The sequence below is a fragment of the Pelmatolapia mariae genome, linkage group LG16_19 (genome assembly GCF_036321145.2).
Source record: "Pelmatolapia mariae isolate MD_Pm_ZW linkage group LG16_19, Pm_UMD_F_2, whole genome shotgun sequence".
NCBI classification, from domain to species: domain Eukaryota; kingdom Metazoa; phylum Chordata; class Actinopteri; order Cichliformes; family Cichlidae; genus Pelmatolapia; species Pelmatolapia mariae.
The window spans coordinates 69302009-69318476 of NC_086241.1; the positions used below are offsets into that span (position 1 = coordinate 69302009).

The following is a 16468-nucleotide window of genomic DNA, read 5'->3' on the forward strand; positions in this document are numbered from 1 at the left end:
AAGAGCAGCTCACTGTGTGTGTTTGACGTGGGAAGAAATGACAAACAGCAGCTTCATATTTATCCTTTAATCCATCAGCGAGACAGGAAGGCACTAACGAGCTGGATCCGGAATAATCACGAGAACCTTTAAAGAAGAGTTAAAGTCCTGATGAATGAAGCTGTGCCACAACATCCAAACCACCCAGGACCTCTGTGTGGAGGGGCGGAGCCTCCAGGCTCACCTTGCAGGAGTTTTGCGCGTCTTATCCAGGTGTCTAAGAGTCACCTGACCTCTGCATTCTCTCTCACGGCCAGCAGGGCGACGCTGCCCTCACGCCATGACCTGCTGATGGTCTCGTTCTGAGTCATGAAGCACACGTGAGGTCAATTTTGGAAATTAGTGTCAAAACCAGTGAAATGTTTTGTGTCGTGGCTTTGGTGATGTCACGGTGATGTCATGCTCTGGTTTTAATGTTGTGGCTGATTGTTCCTCACAGTAAAAACTAACATTTCTGTCTAAGAAGTAGAAACTGAAATTAAAATCTTCATGCTACATCGTCGTCCACATCAGCGTTCTCTGCTCTGATTGGACAGCCTTTTTCTGCAGAGGCTCTGACTACAGTGGGAACGGCGTCCGCAGCGCTCTCAGGATCCCTGCAGGGACGCCACGTATCGCTGACGGATGTCAAAGTCGTCAGCGGGGCGGTTGTAAGCCTTCCACACCGGCTCGCCCACAAACAGCCGCATGGCCTTCGTGTAGTTCTGCAGAAACAAACAGTCAGGATTCAAACCAGCAACCAAATACGCACCGTACAGGTGTAAGGCGTGTTTTCATACCGTCTCGTCCAGTGTGAAGCGGTGGTAGATGCCCGCCGGCAGCGTGATCAGGTCCCCTTTTCTCATGGCGATCCGGATCCACCGGTCCTCCCTGTCCCTGACGTCGAAGTAGGCCTGGCCGTCCAGGATGTAGCGGATCTCGTCGTCCAGGTGGAGGTGCTCCTCGAAGAACATCTTCAGCTGCAGGAGAAACCGGAAACCTCTCACTCACTTCAAATAGAACTCACATTCCAGTTTCAGCACAGCCGACGCCCGAGTGACCCGGGAATCTTTAACACCAGGATTAAATCTGGAGCATCTCTGCGATACACGAGTCTGACTCAGGACAGAGGTGCAGCGATGGAGGCGGGAGGAGCCCTCAGCCTGCCTCCATCAGTGCACAGCTGGACTCAGAGGTGCTCCAGACTCAGACTCCTCTGCATGCGATCATGCGCCGCCACAGTGAAGTCTGAGGCGAAGAAGCTCAGAGGACTTTTCCCTCCCTGCAGTGAAAAACCTAAAAAAGGAAGTGTGGTGCTTTTCAAATTAAAAGCTCCGCAGACACAAACACGTGCTGGTACTTGCAGCTTTCAGAGCGTGTGGGTTACCTTCTCCTCGTAGTTGGGCAGAGTGTCCTTGTGGATCGTGATGATGTCCATGTAGGAGTAACCCCGGTCCTTACGGATCTGCTGCAGCTCCGGGTCGCTTTCATAGATGTCGGCGTTCAGCTGCAGGAAACAGGAAGCAGTCAAACCCTTACCTGATGTGTTTAGTGTTTAGTAAAAAGCACATCAGTGGTTCTAGTATCAGTTACCATGACGATACACCCCAGCAGTGAGTGGACGCCCTTCTAGGTCAGTTACCTGGATAAGGTGCGTCACAGTGCAGGTATCTGGACTTCAGGTGCTCAGCACGTGACCTGTAACACCTGCTCTGACCCACTGTGCAGAAAACACGGGTGCTTGACCCGCCGCTGTCTGAGAGCAGCTTCAGCTCAGTGACCGACCAACACTGATACCTGCTGTCTCACCTGAACCCTCAGCACACAGTTTTACCTGCTTCAAACCCGAGAGCTCTGAGCTGTTTGGGTCCAGCTGAGGATCAAGGGTCTCCACAAACTCCCACCCAGGAACCGCTGACCTTTAACCCGAAAATCTGCACACGTAAGCGGCCCTCTGCGGACTCACCTGCCAGTAAAACACTCCGAGCTCCTTCAGCTGCTCCAGGCTCACCGGCTGGTGCGGCTCCAGCCTGTGCGGCCTCCTCTGGTCCTCCTCGGACCCGTCCATGTACCAGGCCTCCAGACCCATGACGAAACACTTCACAACTGGACCCGCGCGCTGTCAGACCCTCTTACTGCTGTATGGCTGTGTCACGTGACTCCGGCAGCACTTCCGGTGTGCTGCTTTCAAGTACCTGGAATGTAGCAGGAAAAATGACGACTGAGAGGTCTGCGGATCTGTGACTGATCATCAACATCCCAGCAGACACCAGCTCCCGTAAAAACATGACAGATTGGAGGGAAAACAAATTACAGACAAAGAACAGTGAAAAACATTTAATGCCTCAAAACATTATAAATATATGACACCCGGGCCCTGTTTCAGAAAGCCGGTTTAGAAAACTCAGAGTTAAAAATGATACTCAGGGTTGAGTAACCCCGAACTGTCCAACTCGGAATATTCGGTTTCAGAAAGGCTGATAACAATTAGTTCAATCAACCCGGAGTTGCTTTAACCCCAAGTTAAGCGCGCACATAAAGCCCTGATTAGTGGAGCACAGATTAAGCGAGTCACCATGGAGACGGAGGGAAAGAAGGCGCGGTCAATGTATTTTACAGCGCTTGAGGCCGAAATTCTGATGGCAGCATATGCCGATAACATGCAAATTTTCCAGAAAAAAAGTAACACAGCCTCAGCTGCAAAAGAAAGGGAGCATGCATGGCAAAACATAGCCGACAGAGTCAATGCGTGAGTGTTAATTTAAACATTGATCTAGGGATTTCCACCCATTTAACACGTTATTTTATTATATTTCATTTTATTTTTTATTTTATACATTTTATTTTGTGATGTGATGTGAGCGCAGGTGCAACCCAACAGGCCCCAAACGTTCCTGGCAGCAAGTAAAAATGAAATATAAAAATATAGTCCAAACAGGTGTAATTGTATTATGAGCCATAGTGCTTGGTCTGTTTGTCCTATGTAAATCAATTGCAGTTAGAGGCTACATTAATTTTCTTTCTGTAAGCACTTATTGAAATTATCTGAGCACATTACAAGTACATATTTGCTTACTCTGCATGCTCAAATGTGACCCGTTATAGCCAACAGAAAAAAAGCGGAGGCCCGAAAAACAGGTGGGGGTCCTCCACCACCACCACTCACAGAGGCTGAGCAGTTGGCCCCAGCCAAAACAGTGGGCGCCCTGTGGCTGAAGGCATCTCTGCGGGGACATCCTCTGAGTCAATAACCCCGCAAGACACAAGTGCCTACATAAGAGGTTAATTACTATACTCCATTACTTTAATGAAATAATTTGTTAGTTTGAAATGCTACAGGGAACTATGTACCTGTACATTAATGCTGTGGAAAGACTTCCTGTTCACATAGTCTCCTTCATTTACTGAAGGAGCAATGATTGGAATGTGAGTGCCATCTATACAGCCAATCACGCCTGGGAACCCTGAAAATAAATGTAAAATCTAAGTAGTAGTTCAAGTATCACCACATCATGAATTAAGTTTTGTTCATCCTGATACCTGCAATTTTGTGGAATCCCTCTTTGATAAATCGTGTGGGTCTATGACCGGGGAACACCACAAACGAGTACAGGAGACGTTTCAGTGCAACTGTAACATTCCTGACTGCCCGACAGACGGTAGCCTTGGAAACGTGCTCAGCGTCACCAGTATTATACAGAAAGCTCCCGTTTGCAAAAAAACGAAGTGCAATACAAATAATATGTACAGAACTGAGAGAATGTCCGCGGTGTGTCACATGAGCAATATAAGGCCTGAGGATGTTATTCAAATATATTATAGATTGTGCTGAAAAACGGTAACGTTCACACAGAAAATCATCAGGAAATGATAAAATGTCCAAACGCGCTCTAATCACTCTCTCCCGGCGGAGAGCTCTGCGGAGAATTTGGGCTTCAACATCTACTGGCTCTTCAAGGAAGGGGCCCGCCATGTCTCACACTTCCTACAGTCAGGTTTCCGACAAAGAGGCGGAGACAGTCAGGGTTAGTTGAAGTAAACCTGCTAGGGGGCAGGTTAGCTTCACGGAGTGTGTCGTCATAGTAACTCACTCAGAATTAATCTAAACTCGCTTTGTGAAACCGAAAACCCAGAGTTTTCATTAACTCAGGGTATACTTACTCAGAGTTTGCACTAAACCGGCTTTCTGAAACAGGGCCCCGGTCTCACAAAGACAAACTCACCTGGAGGACCAGAGATGAGAGAAAACAGAGGAAAGGCAGACAGGAACACTGCCGCTGACATTTCCATTCAGCTGCATTTGTTCTATTATATTGGACTTTAATATATTTTTAATGTATTTTAAAGACATTTTTACATTTAAAAATATAATTTGAGCGACAATTTCTTTTGTCGCTCAAATTAGAATGAAACGTTTTGTTTAATAGATAAATTAACAATAATAAATTAAAATATTCTCTCACACAGGCATAACTTCATAGCTTCAAATAATTTATAGACCTTTTTTTATCTGGCTTAACAACAGAATTTAAAAGCTAATATTTATGTATGATTTAATATTTTTATGATTATTTTACATATTTGTAGGTGGTTTGTTGTTTGTTTTTTCTCATTTATTTTACATAAATCTGGGTCAAGTGTTTCTAGTGCGCAGGCGCAGTTGGTTTACCATAGCAACAGGAGGAGCCATCAGTTGCTGACATGGTGAATGTTTGTAGTTGCGGTTCTTTTTGGGGGGCTCTTTGTGTGTTTTTAAGGTATTATTGTTATTTGTATTCCTTTGTTTATTAGCAAAGGAAGGAAACATGGCGTCTCTTCTTCGACCCGCTGGAAACAGCGCTACAGCGGCTAACAGGCTAACTTTAACGAGTTCTTAGCTTGTTTGAATCGGCAACATTCGAGCGCTCGCGGGCTTAAACATTTCCATGGTAACGGCGACCTGCACCAATCAAAGACGTCGCTTCAGTGTGGGATTGTGGGTAGAGCAGTTCTTATCCAGGAAATCGCGAATAAACGCGTTTTTGTCCAAAATAAATGAAATAACGGTTGATGAAGAGAGTTGTGGTTTCCATAGGAACAGATGGCACTGTTTCACAGGGTCGTAGTCAGGCTGCTTTCCATGGTTACAGCACTGTGGCTCAAAATCCCCCCCCCCCCCCCGTGGAGAATATGAGTGCTGTGTGTACAGGATCAACAGCACAAACCACAAATATAAAACATACAATGAATTCATGTTATTGTTGATTTAAAGATGGCATTTATTCAGAGTTATTAACATAAACCAAAGCAGAGTGTAAACCCTGCCTGTCTGACTGTTTCCAGGCCAAAGCCACGACTGTGAGAGACGCGCACACACAGTCTTTATTACAGTCCGAGTAAGTTAACTTCAGATGCCTGCACTATGATTGGGGGAGGATTTTAATCAGGTAACTTCAGGGATACATCACCACGGTAACTGATGCTACAGAACCAACCTGCTCTGGAGCAGCTAATGTTCAAGATTGGAGATCCTCATGCATGACATCCCTATGTACGGACCAATCAGGTCTTTGAAAAATAGCGTCACGGTTTGTGAAGATCCCTCAGAGCTTAGACAGTCTCTGTGTTTATGACGGAGCATCGGGAAAACATTCGTGTAATGGAATAACGATCATAATCAAATAGTAGTTATATCCCACACAGACTCATTTATCTCCACCGGACAGACGGTCGCACAGTTTATCTCAAAGTCTGTGCTCGTCTCTTTTGTTTCACACGCTATCACCACTTTCACTGCCATAGGACGGCGGTCAGACAATAACAGCGCACTTACAACAGTATGTACATGTATGTAATGATGTCTGTGTGTGTGTGTGCAGGAGAAGCAGTCAGGAGAGAAACTGAGCGAGGCGAAAGTCGTTAAACTATACGGTCAGATTCCTCCGATAGAGAAGATGGACGTGTCGCTGTCCACGCTGACGAACTGCGAGTGAGTCCTGCAGATGGACGGCGTCTCATCGACTCTCACAGATGTCATTTGGGAGCCTAAGAGGGACTCGGACTCAGGAGATTATAACACAACAGTCCATTAGAGCTGAAATAAAGCTCGCATGCACACGTCTGATTAAACATGTCAGGTGCACTTTTCTCACAGCCGATTGGTCGATTAAAGTGTTCGTGGCGTTTTCAGGCCCGTGTTGCCGGGCTCAGATTCTCAGCCCAGGTTCAGATGCTTCTGCAGGCACGACTCCGAGCAGCTCGACCAAACAAACCCTGAAACCTGAAGGAGGCAGGTAACTACGACTCCCAGGGTGCATTTCACTCGATGAGTCTTTTTAATGGGCTTCAGTTTGAAGACGGTCCCTGAACACTCATCACGAACACTCAGAACAGAACAGCCTTTAATGTCATTGTACAGACACAACAGAGTCAGAGCTTCAGTTATTTACAGAACAGTGTGAGGGTCACATGGGAGCAGGAGCGTCAGTGTCTTTGATGTGTTGCTTCTTCCTCCACAGGCAACTGTCTCTGTCCACAAACTGCATAGAGAAAATAACCAACCTCAACGGCCTGAGTGAGTGACACACACACACACAGTCAGTGTGTAATGTGATGTTTTGTCCTTCCAGAGAACCTGAAGATCTTGTCTTTAGGGAGGAACAACATCAGACTGCTCACCGGGCTGGTAAGTCACGAATACGGAGGCTGAGAAGGTGGTCGGTGTGTGTCTGTAAAGCTGTGTGTGTGTGTGTGTGTGTGTGTGTGTGTGTGTGTGTGTAGGAGGCCGTAGGTGACACGCTGGAACAGCTGTGGGTCTCTTATAACCAGTTGGAGAAGCTGAATGGAATCCAGTGGCTGAAGAGCCTGAGAGTCCTGTACATGTCCAACAACCTGGTGAAAGACTGGAGTAAGTTTGAAAAGAACCGAGGCTTCAGGAATACTGACTCAAACCAATTTGTTTTTAGTTTCTCCTTGTTGCTGATTGGTGGGATCTGGATGTGATGCGTGCAGGTGAGTTCATGAGGCTGGCGGAGCTGCCGCGCCTCGCCGACCTCGTGTTTGTGGGAAACCCTCTGGAGGAGAAGCACTCGGCCGAGGGGACGTGGATGGGCGAGGCCACGAAGAGACTCCCCGGCCTGAGGAAGCTGGACGGCGAGCGTTTGAAAACAGGGACGATCAGCCAATCAGCAGAGGCCTCGCCTCTTCTTCTGCTGTTTCAGGAATCCCAGTCATCAAGCAGGAGGGAGAAGACGGAGAGGCTTGACCCGTGCGGCCCTCGGAGTCGTCCTGTGGTTCGTCGCACCGCTGTTCGTCTTATAACTGACTTTCTCTTTTGTAACAGCAGCTCGGGACTGTGCTGCTGGAGAACGCCTCGGCTTCTAACAGCTGTTTGCAGCTGGTCCGATGTTACAGCTTTAAGTGACTCAGAGTTCGTGTTCATACTTATGACGGTTCCTCATAGTTGGATTTAAGATCAGATGATTCAAATATATTGGACGTCTGTGACACGAAACGCTGCAGGAAACTACAACAGAGTGCATTCTGGGTTTCAGGTTTCAGCTGTGGAAGAGGCGTCCTTACCTGCATGTAGGTACGGGATCACCTTCATTTGGGACTCCTTCAGGTTAGAGGAAGACTGACCAATCAGAAACGAGCTTTACTGTTTCTACTGGACTCTATCAGAGGGAGCCATGTTTGATGTTTCTGTCACAGGGCACTGTTATCAATAAAGTTTAGATAGAAACAAACACGAAAAAATAATAATGAACTTCCCCTTATGTCCCACCCACCGCCTCAGGATCTATCTTCTGATTGGTTACGACGAACATCAATCAGCGGCTTATTCCCTTCCTTGGTAACGGCCTCGGACCCGGAAGTAAACACGTTAGCCGCGAAATGCCAACAGACTGACGGCAGAGAGAACATCTGTCCAGCTGCTGCGATGAAGAGGAGCGCAGACGTGAACGTGAAGCAGGTGAAGCACGTGATCGCAGCTCTGTGCAGGCTGCTGGCGGCCGCGGGGCTGGACCCCGTGCCCCCCCCGGACTCCTTCCGACGGGCCAAGTTTGGAGACGCGGTCCAGGTGAGTCAGGAGCACGTCACCGGCCACTTTATTAGGTACACCTGGTCAACCGCTCATTTACATAAGTATCTAATTAGCCAATCACAGGACAGCACGCGATGGAGACGAGCCGCTGAAGCTCCAAGAGAAGAAGAAGAAGAAAAGAGATTTAAGAGCTGGGTTTCTGAGGGGTCAGAGGTCAGAGGGGGGTGGACAGACGAGGAGAACAGCATCTCTGAAGCAGATAAACCGCGCAAGACCACGCGGTTTTCCCTCCTGTCAGTAAGAGCTGGTGATGTGAACGTGGAGCATTAAACCAGCACCGACTCGCTTCATCCACAGCGTGGCTGCGGTGACATCTGCAGGTGACACGGAGGCAGCAAAGGGCTCGATAATCACGCTGAACTTGGGTTTGTGCGGATGATGCTGGAAGGTGTGCTCAGGAAGCAGGTGCTGGGATGGTGGGGTGTGATTATGTACGTGTGACGGGGTCACCACTGTTTTCAACACAATAGAAAGGCTTTTATTGTAACTATACACACGTACAATGAGATTAAAAACAAATCAAGGGTTTGTATTTACACTGTGGGTTATTGCACAGCAGTGATGGTAATTTGCATAGTCTGTGTACAGAGGGAGTCGGGGGCTGGGGGGTCAAACTGTGTGGTCAGTGTGAGTTCGGGATGGTTACGGCTTTCGTTTTTGAGTCTGAGTCGGTTTGCTCCAGCTTTCAGAAACACTCACCTGACACCAACGAGGCGATGCAAGGCGTCTCTCGTCGTGTAGCCGTATCCACATATACCTAATGCAGTGGCCAGTAAGCGTATGTTCAAAATTCAGCCTTCAAGAGATCTGGAGCTGCTAAATGTGTACCTGAGGACTGACTGCAGTCTTTAGTTTTCCACTGGTGCTTGAACTCAGCGTACACGTCATGTGACGAGCCAGGTGATCTTCACGTCAGTGAAAAGAAAGCCACAAATATTAAATGTGTGTAAAGCTTGGACATTTGAACACATCCACACATGTAGTAGTTTCAGCTGTGTGTATGTGTGTGTGTGTGTGTCACATCGTGCACACTTCCTCCTCTTCCTGAGTGGATGATGGAGAGCTCTGAGCTAACTCAGTGTCTCGCTGGATTTCCAGGAGGATCCGTTTTGGCAGCTGCTCGCCGACGTCCTTCAGACCGCCGGCTTCGTTTCCTGTGACAGCTCAGAGCCAACAGCAGGTCAGCACTTCTTCATCTCGCCCTAACTTTGCTCGTGCACACTGTAAGCTGACGTTTGATTGGTGCTTTTCCTCAGAGCGCAGGAAGCTCGTGGTCGCTGGCTTGTGGCAGAGCGGCTTTCACGCTGACTGGATGTATGAGGGAGAAGGAGGAGGCGCAGCCTCCAGCCGGGAACTCCTCCTGGCGCTCGGCTGGCTGCTCGCCACAGGAGCGCTGGAGAGCGTGGTGATGAAGAGAGTGCAAAAGCTAGACAGGATGCTGCTCACGTGCACACCTGTGAGTACCACGGCAGCATGCAGGCGAGCCTCCCCGATGTGTGTTTACCTCTGTTCTCCCTCTCTGTCAGGTGCTGCCACACCTTCCTGCTGACCTCCATGTAGACTCCGCCTCCCTGAGGAGACTCCAGTGGCTCATTGGCTGCCTGAGACATCAGAGACGGATGCTGCTGTCGATGCTACGAGAGCAAACCCGAGCTCTGCACGCTGTGAGGAAACCTCATCCTTTCATTCACGTGACATTAGAATAATCGGAAACACCAGTTCCACTTTGAAACAAATGCCCGCTGAGTCAGACACGTTTAGCTCAATGACATGAAACACAATGTTATATATTATATTATATTATGAACACGACAAGCTCGAAACAGCTTCCCAATTTAGAAATCCAACCAATCCCAGCACTGACGCTCCCAGTCAGAGCCGTGCTAACCTCCAGCTCACAGGGCTGCTGCGAGCCTGGACCATAAATCCACATTACTGTTTCCACTCATGCCAGGATTTCCACGTTTGTCACAGATATTCTCCACTTCATGTTCACTAAACCAGATTAAACCAACTGTGTGTTCAGGTTCTTTCTGTGAGCGTCGCCGCGGCGCCGTCCTCTGCGCAGAGCTCTGCGGCACTCGAGGAGGTACGTCTGAGTGTTTCACAAACTCTGTATATGAAAAATGGAGGCAGCTTCCAGCAGTGAGGTCTGTGAGGAAGTGAGCTGATCTCTGAGCTCAGACGAGCTTATGGTCTGTGCGTATTTTGGCGATGACGTTGCCTTTAGAGTCACAAAGGAGCAGGAGGAGGGAGGGTTTAGGGCGGGGCTACCAGCTGCTGATTAAACAGTACTGATAAGTTTATAACAGGAGGAACTGAAAGGCGTGTCCTTCTGCTGCAGGACTGCGTTTGTCTGCAGCAGCTGTGCAGCCTCCTGGAGGCGTACCTGAAGTGGAAGCAGGTGGAGGACGTCTTCTGGACTTGGATGGTGCGTTTGTGGTTCTCACACCATGAAAATATGATGAATTTAAAGAAGTAATCAGCTTCGCAGCAGAGTGGCTGAAACAGCAGTGTTAGAGGAAGTGATGCTCTGTGTGTGTGTGTGACTGTAGGACAGCGTTGTGGACCTGAAAGATCCCATCACCGGGAGGCCCAAACATCTAACCAATGAGAACCCTGAAGTGTGTTGTCATGGAAACAGCAGGCTGGAGAAGCTGGAGGCGGTGCTGCTGAGACTGCCTGCAGCTCAGGTGAGCAGAAGTCAGCCAACACAGGTCCTGACTTTTGTCCTACATGGGACAGATTTGTCCTCATTAGAAAGTTCAGTCAGATGTAGGCACTGAAAACGTCTCGGAAAGGTGGAAATTTGGCCCTTTGTCACAGTGGATCTGTCCCATCCCACATTGACTGCGTCAGTTTCAGAGTGATGCTGATGCATGGAAAACCTGCAGACCGAACCGTGATGTTCCATAGATGTTTAAACTCAAATCGATGCTGTGCGGTCTTCGAGCATTTCCCATGATTCTTTGTTGTTCTGTGCTTTACTCAGATTGCAGGCAGTCGCCGTGACGACATCCAACATAACAGAGCCTAACTCCATTTCAATTTTTAGTTTGAGTTTTATTTATGAAGCACCAAAGCACAGCTTACACTGAAAGGTACGGACTCAGTATGCAGCAGCCCAACAATCACACGACCCGCTGTGAGCAGCAGTGGGGAGGAAGAATTCCTTTTTAACAGGAAGTAGCATGAACTAGTTTTTCTCTATCAGTCTTGCAAGAAAGCAGTCTTACATATTTGTTTAATATGTGCGTTGAAGGACATGTCCTGGTCAAAAATGACTCCAAGGTTCCTCACAGTGTTACTGGAGGCCAAGGTAATGCCATCCAGAGTAATCTGGTTAGATACCATATTTCTAAGATTTTCAGGGCCGAGTACAATAACCTCAGTTTGATCTGAATTAAGAAGCAGAAAGTTAGCAGCCATCCAGGTCTTTATGTCTTTAAGACATTCCTGCAGTTTAACTCATTGGTGTGTGTTACCTGGCTTCATGGACAGATAGAGCTGCGTGTTATCAGCAGTGAAAATATGTGCAGTGTTTTCTAATCGGGCTACTTACATGGACTGTAACTGTGGTGTTTATACTGATATTTGTGCTCCTGCAGAGAGGACAGAGGAGACAAGGAGGAGATGGTAAGGACAGAGAAGGAGGAGAGAGGACTCGGGGAGGGTTTGGCGTCTCCTTGTCCCTCCCTCCCGTTCTCTCCTCCTTCCCTTCCTTGCCTTCCCTCTCACAAGTCTGCCGAGCGAGGCCTCGGCTGGAGGAGCCGAGGAGGCGCCCGGCCAGAGGCCCCGGCGGGCAGGCGGAGCCTCCAAACGAGCTCCCGGCGTCCGAGGCCATGGCGCTGCTTCTTCATGAAGAGGCCGTGCTGATGAAGAGGAGGGACGAGCAGAGGCTGACCAACAGGACGAAGCTGCAGGAGACGATCGGCAGGCTGGACGAGCTGGTGCTGATTCCACCGTGAGCGTCCAGTTTAAACTGGTGGAGCAGAAGCTGTGAGGACGTTATCGTCTCTGCAGAGACTGAAACAGCTGCTGCACACATGAGTCACCCACAGGCCGTTCACTCAGAGCATTTAATAACTGATCAACACACACCGTCATAACTGGATCTGTTGGTCTGATACATGAAATGTTGTGAAGTCAAACTACAGGCGTCAAAAACATCATTTGCATATTTATTCATTCATCAAATTAAACACAAAGTTGTTTTCAGCAGAGCCAAAAGAGTCACTTTAAATTTAAACATTTAAAAAATTAACCAGATTCCAGCTTCTGATGTTTTCTGTCGTCGGGTAAATTTCTGGGAGTTTGGAGGCGACTGTGGAGACGCGTCACGAATTCACCACCAGCAGTTTCTGCATGTACGAGTTGAGCCACTTCTGCCTCTCCATGGAGGTGAGCAGCTTGCTCTTCTCTCTGAAAGCCGCGTCGTCGGCCACCACCAGGTTCCTCTTCGCCATCCCGGCTCCCGGAGACGACCATTCGGCAGGCCACGCCCCCTCCACACTACAGACAGAAAACAACACGGGTACACACAGTGCACTACTGTTTAAATGGGAGATTCAGTTTTTCCCCTTTTAAGTTTGACTGTTTGTTAATTTAATAATAATAAACAAGTCTTTATCTTTCTATCCAATCAGACTGCTTTGTACAGATAGAGGAGGAGTCTCCCCCTGCTGGACGCTAGAAAGAATGCCGGTTTAATGTTTTTCATCATTGTCCTTCTTTCATATGCAGTCTATGATATTTCATTACGAATTTATCAGTTTTGCCCAGCTGTACCTTGTCTCCACCCCCTCTGGAGCAAAAAGCCACGCCTCCCTCATCAGTCCTGCTTTGCTGTTGGCTGCTGCTCTAAGGCCGGGCGCTGACATCATTTGGATGCTCCAATCACGGAGAGAGATGGAAGGGTAGAGGACATCCCAGTCGACTCGTTTGTGTTCCTCCGAATCTTCCGAACTTCTGCGATTGGACGAGATCGCAGTGACATCACAACGTCATGTAAACATCATTCACATGGCACCCTCAGGCCTCCGTAGGAGGTGAAATCCTCTTTTCAATGTCTGGCAGAGTGTCTGGCTCATTCATTGGTTCAGAGCATACCCACCTGAGAGGAAGACGAGGCTGAGGGAAGCCAGACGTCAGCAAGATCATACCCAGAATGCAAAGCAGCGGGATGCACGTGCGGGGAAAAACAGGCAGCTGAGACATCCTAAAAACAAACAGAAGAAGAATTTTCAGTTTCATGAAGCTCGTTGTGATTTCATGTTGCAGCGCCTCCTCTGGTTAATGATGGTCACTGATGTAATTCCTAAACATTTTTATTCTGCATTGAGGAACAAAGTCTGGCTTCAGGTGTGCGCGTCACGTGTTTCAATCTGAGGCTGACAGAGCGGCTGTAAACGCCGGCGCCCTGACCCCGAGGTCACCGCTCGCCTCCAGCTCGTTATTTCTCAGGCAACCGTGAAACGGCGAGTTTGAGCCCTAACGAGGAGCTTTTGGTGCCTGGAAGTGAATCGGGCTGTGCTGACCTTTAACCCCGGAGACACCTGTTTAACATGGCTGTCATCTCTCTGCAGCTGGCTGACACAGCCACGTTCTTAACATTGATTTTTTTTTCATTATTGTAATACTACAGGATTCGCTGGCGTTGTTTTCATAACGACGACAGCTTCGTGACTTTTTCATAGACCGCAGGTGTCACTTTTTTATCACCGTGGCAACGCTTCTGCAGCTTTCATGAAATATTATTTCCTCAGTCTCTTCAGCACATATAATAATAATAATAATAATAATAATAATAATAGTGATTAAATCACATAATCACAGTGAAAAATATTTGATTGTTTGGGCGTGACGACAGGCGTCACAGTGACAAACATTAACAATGACACAGACGTTCTTAGATGTAAACAGATGATGAAGGAGGCGGCGCCGTCACGTTATACTCACAAACTCAGCTCATGTAATCCATTACTCTTTTTACAGGAAGTCGAGTGATGTCACCACTGTGGTGTTTTTTAAATGTAGCTTATTTGACTTATTCTTACATGATAAAAAACATTGTTTTAACCCCGCCCCCCTGCCGTACCTGGACTTCTTTATAACTGACTAATGAACAAACGGTCTCGCTCCAGAGCTCACTCTGAGCTCACCTGTGCAGGTGGACACGGACGCTTTTTATACTCCAATCAAGTTAGCTCAGCAATCATGAAGACTTGTTCTGATTGGACCCGATGTGTGCCGTCACGCCTCCGCCAGTTTGACCCTGATCTGATGCCGGACTGAATTTGGCGCCCTGTGAGGGACTAACCTGTGATCTCAGTGCCAGTTTGGCATTTCTTACCTGCTGCTCAGGTGTCGCTGTGTCTCCTCGGAGCTGCTCGCGTCACTCGGGGAGAGAAACTGAGCAGAGCTGCAGGCGACTCTCTGTCCCAGCCGCTCAGATTTCTGCTTCCTGTCAACACAATAAAGTTTGAGTAGAAACAAAATAGATCCTCACTCGTGCTTCTTGGTTGACGCTTCGCCGTGTGCAGATGAATGGTGGTCTTTCATACTTATATACAGCTTACTGTGGAGGGTCTGAGCCCCCCCCCCCCCACACACACTGAAGCATGTACACCCCTCAGCAGATCAATCCAGCTGTGGTTCGGTGCCGAGGACGCCGTTAGCTTGTTAGTGTCCCGTTTCAAAGACTGTTAGTCACCGTGCTGCTGCAGAGGGCCAGCGTCCTCATTACAGAGCGTGTGTGTGTGTGTGTGTGCGCGCGTGTGTGCGTGTGTTTGCATACGTGCAGGACTGTTCATTCGTACCAAACAATGCAAAAAAGAAGCTTTATAGGACGTGAGAAATGTTCTCTGTGGAATAACAAGAAAATAAATCATCATGAAAACCAGAAAACGTTCATAAATAGACACACACACACACTGACAGGTTAACGAGGCGTCCTTATCCACGGTGAAGGCCACTAACACAAACTGTGGGCGATGTGAGCACAGACGTTTCCTACGCGGCGCTGAAGCACCTCAGATCATCAAACGTGTCCCAGGGATGATTCCTGCAGGACGTCCCAGAGACGGTCTGGTTACTGAGGACCACAGCGTTCACGTGCTGCTACAACACGGTGGCATCAAAGGTGTTTCAGGTCATTTTACCACAGAGAACCTGCTCCGCCCACCTTGCTGCGTCTGCATCCTCATCATTTGGTGTTTGCTGGCTGTTGCCGGGTGAAAATGGTCTTTGCAATCACGTTGGTCGTTTGCAGGTTAGCGACTTGTCTGCAAACACCTTCAAAATAAAAGTCCCACCTTTGAGATGTCCTGACTGCAGTGCTAACTCACAGGTCAGCATCTTCCGTGCAAACTGCGTGGGACTGCAACAATCTGTCAGCGACCCGGAAACACTGGTTCCTATGGGAACGACCTCCAGGCTGATGCACATGTCAGCGACTCAGAGGAAACCTGGTGCTGAGCAGGTGAGCTGTTCACCATCAGTTGATTTAGCAGATAACAGAACACCTCGCTGACACATTAATCCCGCCCACCTTCAGTCCCACCTGTGTCTCCTTTCCTGATCAGCTCGCTGTTGCTGAAACTCCCCGCCCTCTAGTGTGCGGCTGGTGTTTCAACAAACCTTCATATTAATAGAATCTATATTTTATATCAGCGGTCCCCAACCCCCAGGTCACGGACCGGTACCGGTCTGTGAGTCGTTTGGTACCGGGCCGCGAGAGTTGAGACTCGGGTGTGAAATGTATGGTTTTCAGGGTTTTATCGTTTTTTTTTAATGTTAGCTCAGTTTCCCTGAGTCTGTTCCCGTGTGTTATGAATAATACTGGTTTTATTTGGTTGTATTTATCCGTGACACTTTCAAGGCCGGTCCGTGAAAATATTGTCGGACATAAACCGGTCCGTGGCGCAAAAAAGGTTTGTGAGCGCTGATTTATATTATTGATCAAACTGATGCAGAACATTAAATGTGTCATGATCAGGGCTCCTGATCTGCTCACACTGAGCTTACCTGAGTTATGTGTGTGTGTGTGTGTTTTTGGTGGGTCATGAAGCAGCAAAGATGAAGGTAAAAACAGATTCTGACAGGAAGCTCGTTTCCTTTTAAGGAGCTCGTTACGGGCGCTGCTGGAAATAATGACCACAGACAGGAAGCAGGTGTCTAACACCCTGACAGGATAACGAGCAGCAGACGCCGAGCGTGAGCCTCCTCGCCGTGCCTGTGCTCATCAGAAATCCCCGTCGCTGGATTCTGCTGAAAATGATATTTAGACACTGGTCAGACTGGAGAGATGTTGGTGAATCAGGGTGTAGGTGAGTCCTGTTGACTCCATCGTGAGTGCCTCCTCCC

General features: G+C 48.3%; 3 protein-coding genes across 7 annotated transcripts; 1 reads left to right on the top strand and 2 right to left on the bottom strand.

Moving 5' to 3' along the window:
- Nucleotides 1–52: 52 nt before the first annotated feature.
- adi1 (acireductone dioxygenase 1) lies at nucleotides 53–7710 on the bottom strand. Its single transcript, XM_063496854.1, has 5 exons — nucleotides 7579–7710; nucleotides 1985–2213; nucleotides 1406–1525; nucleotides 819–998; nucleotides 53–743 (listed from the first exon to the last, which is right to left on the bottom strand). The coding sequence occupies exons 2-5, from the start codon at nucleotides 2105–2107 to the stop codon at nucleotides 627–629; spliced, it is 540 nt and encodes a 179-aa protein (XP_063352924.1). The 5' UTR covers nucleotides 2108–2213; nucleotides 7579–7710; the 3' UTR covers nucleotides 53–626.
- Nucleotides 5280–12073, top strand: tedc1 (tubulin epsilon and delta complex 1). 2 transcript variants are annotated; one of them, XM_065472037.1, is made up of 10 exons: nucleotides 5280–6904; nucleotides 7009–7588; nucleotides 7796–8080; nucleotides 9203–9284; nucleotides 9361–9560; nucleotides 9631–9768; nucleotides 10131–10193; nucleotides 10449–10535; nucleotides 10660–10797; nucleotides 11713–12073. In XM_065472037.1, exons 3-10 carry the CDS (start codon nucleotides 7940–7942, stop codon nucleotides 12070–12072), a joined length of 1209 nt encoding a protein of 402 aa, XP_065328109.1. In that variant the 5' UTR covers nucleotides 5280–6904; nucleotides 7009–7588; nucleotides 7796–7939; the 3' UTR covers nucleotide 12073. The 2 variants fall into 2 exon arrangements, with proteins under 2 accessions (XP_065328109.1, XP_063352908.1); XM_063496838.2 differs by having other exon boundaries at nucleotides 5280–7588.
- A 368-nt stretch (nucleotides 12074–12441) lies between these two features.
- On the bottom strand, nucleotides 12442–15446 carry pth2 (parathyroid hormone 2). Of its 4 annotated transcripts, none has more exons than XM_063496857.1 (5): nucleotides 15288–15446; nucleotides 14457–14567; nucleotides 13218–13322; nucleotides 12893–13072; nucleotides 12442–12616 (listed from the first exon to the last, which is right to left on the bottom strand). In XM_063496857.1, exons 3-5 carry the CDS (start codon nucleotides 13319–13321, stop codon nucleotides 12442–12444), a joined length of 459 nt encoding a protein of 152 aa, XP_063352927.1. In that variant the 5' UTR covers nucleotide 13322; nucleotides 14457–14567; nucleotides 15288–15446. The 4 variants fall into 4 exon arrangements, with proteins under 4 accessions (XP_063352927.1, XP_063352926.1, XP_063352928.1 ...); XM_063496856.1 differs by having other exon boundaries at nucleotides 15042–15446; XM_063496858.1 differs by lacking the exon at nucleotides 15288–15446 and adding an exon at nucleotides 15135–15143.
- Nucleotides 15447–16468: the final 1022 nt, after the last annotated feature.

Coding starts and splice junctions, on each gene's coding strand:
- adi1 (XM_063496854.1), bottom strand. CDS start 2,107: ATGGGTCTGGAGGCCTGGTACATGGACGGGTCCGAGGAGGACCAGAGG. Junction 1,526..1,984: donor TCGGAGTGTTTTACTGGCAG/GTGAGTCCGCAG, acceptor TGTTTCCTGCAG/CTGAACGCCGACATCTATGA. Junction 744..818: donor GCTTCACACTGGACGAGACG/GTATGAAAACAC, acceptor TTGTTTCTGCAG/AACTACACGAAGGCCATGCG.
- tedc1 (XM_063496838.2), top strand. CDS start 7,940: ATGAAGAGGAGCGCAGACGTGAACGTGAAGCAGGTGAAGCACGTGATC. Junction 9,285..9,360: donor CAGCTCAGAGCCAACAGCAG/GTCAGCACTTCT, acceptor GCTTTTCCTCAG/AGCGCAGGAAGCTCGTGGTC. Junction 10,798..11,712: donor TGAGACTGCCTGCAGCTCAG/GTGAGCAGAAGT, acceptor GTGCTCCTGCAG/AGAGGACAGAGGAGACAAGG.
- pth2 (XM_063496855.1), bottom strand. CDS start 13,357: ATGAAACTGAAAATTCTTCTTCTGTTTGTTTTTAGGATGTCTCAGCTG. Junction 13,073..13,217: donor CAGCCTCGTCTTCCTCTCAG/GTGGGTATGCTC, acceptor GTCCAATCGCAG/AAGTTCGGAAGATTCGGAGG. Junction 12,617..12,892: donor CCAGAGGGGGTGGAGACAAG/GTACAGCTGGGC, acceptor TTCTGTCTGTAG/TGTGGAGGGGGCGTGGCCTG.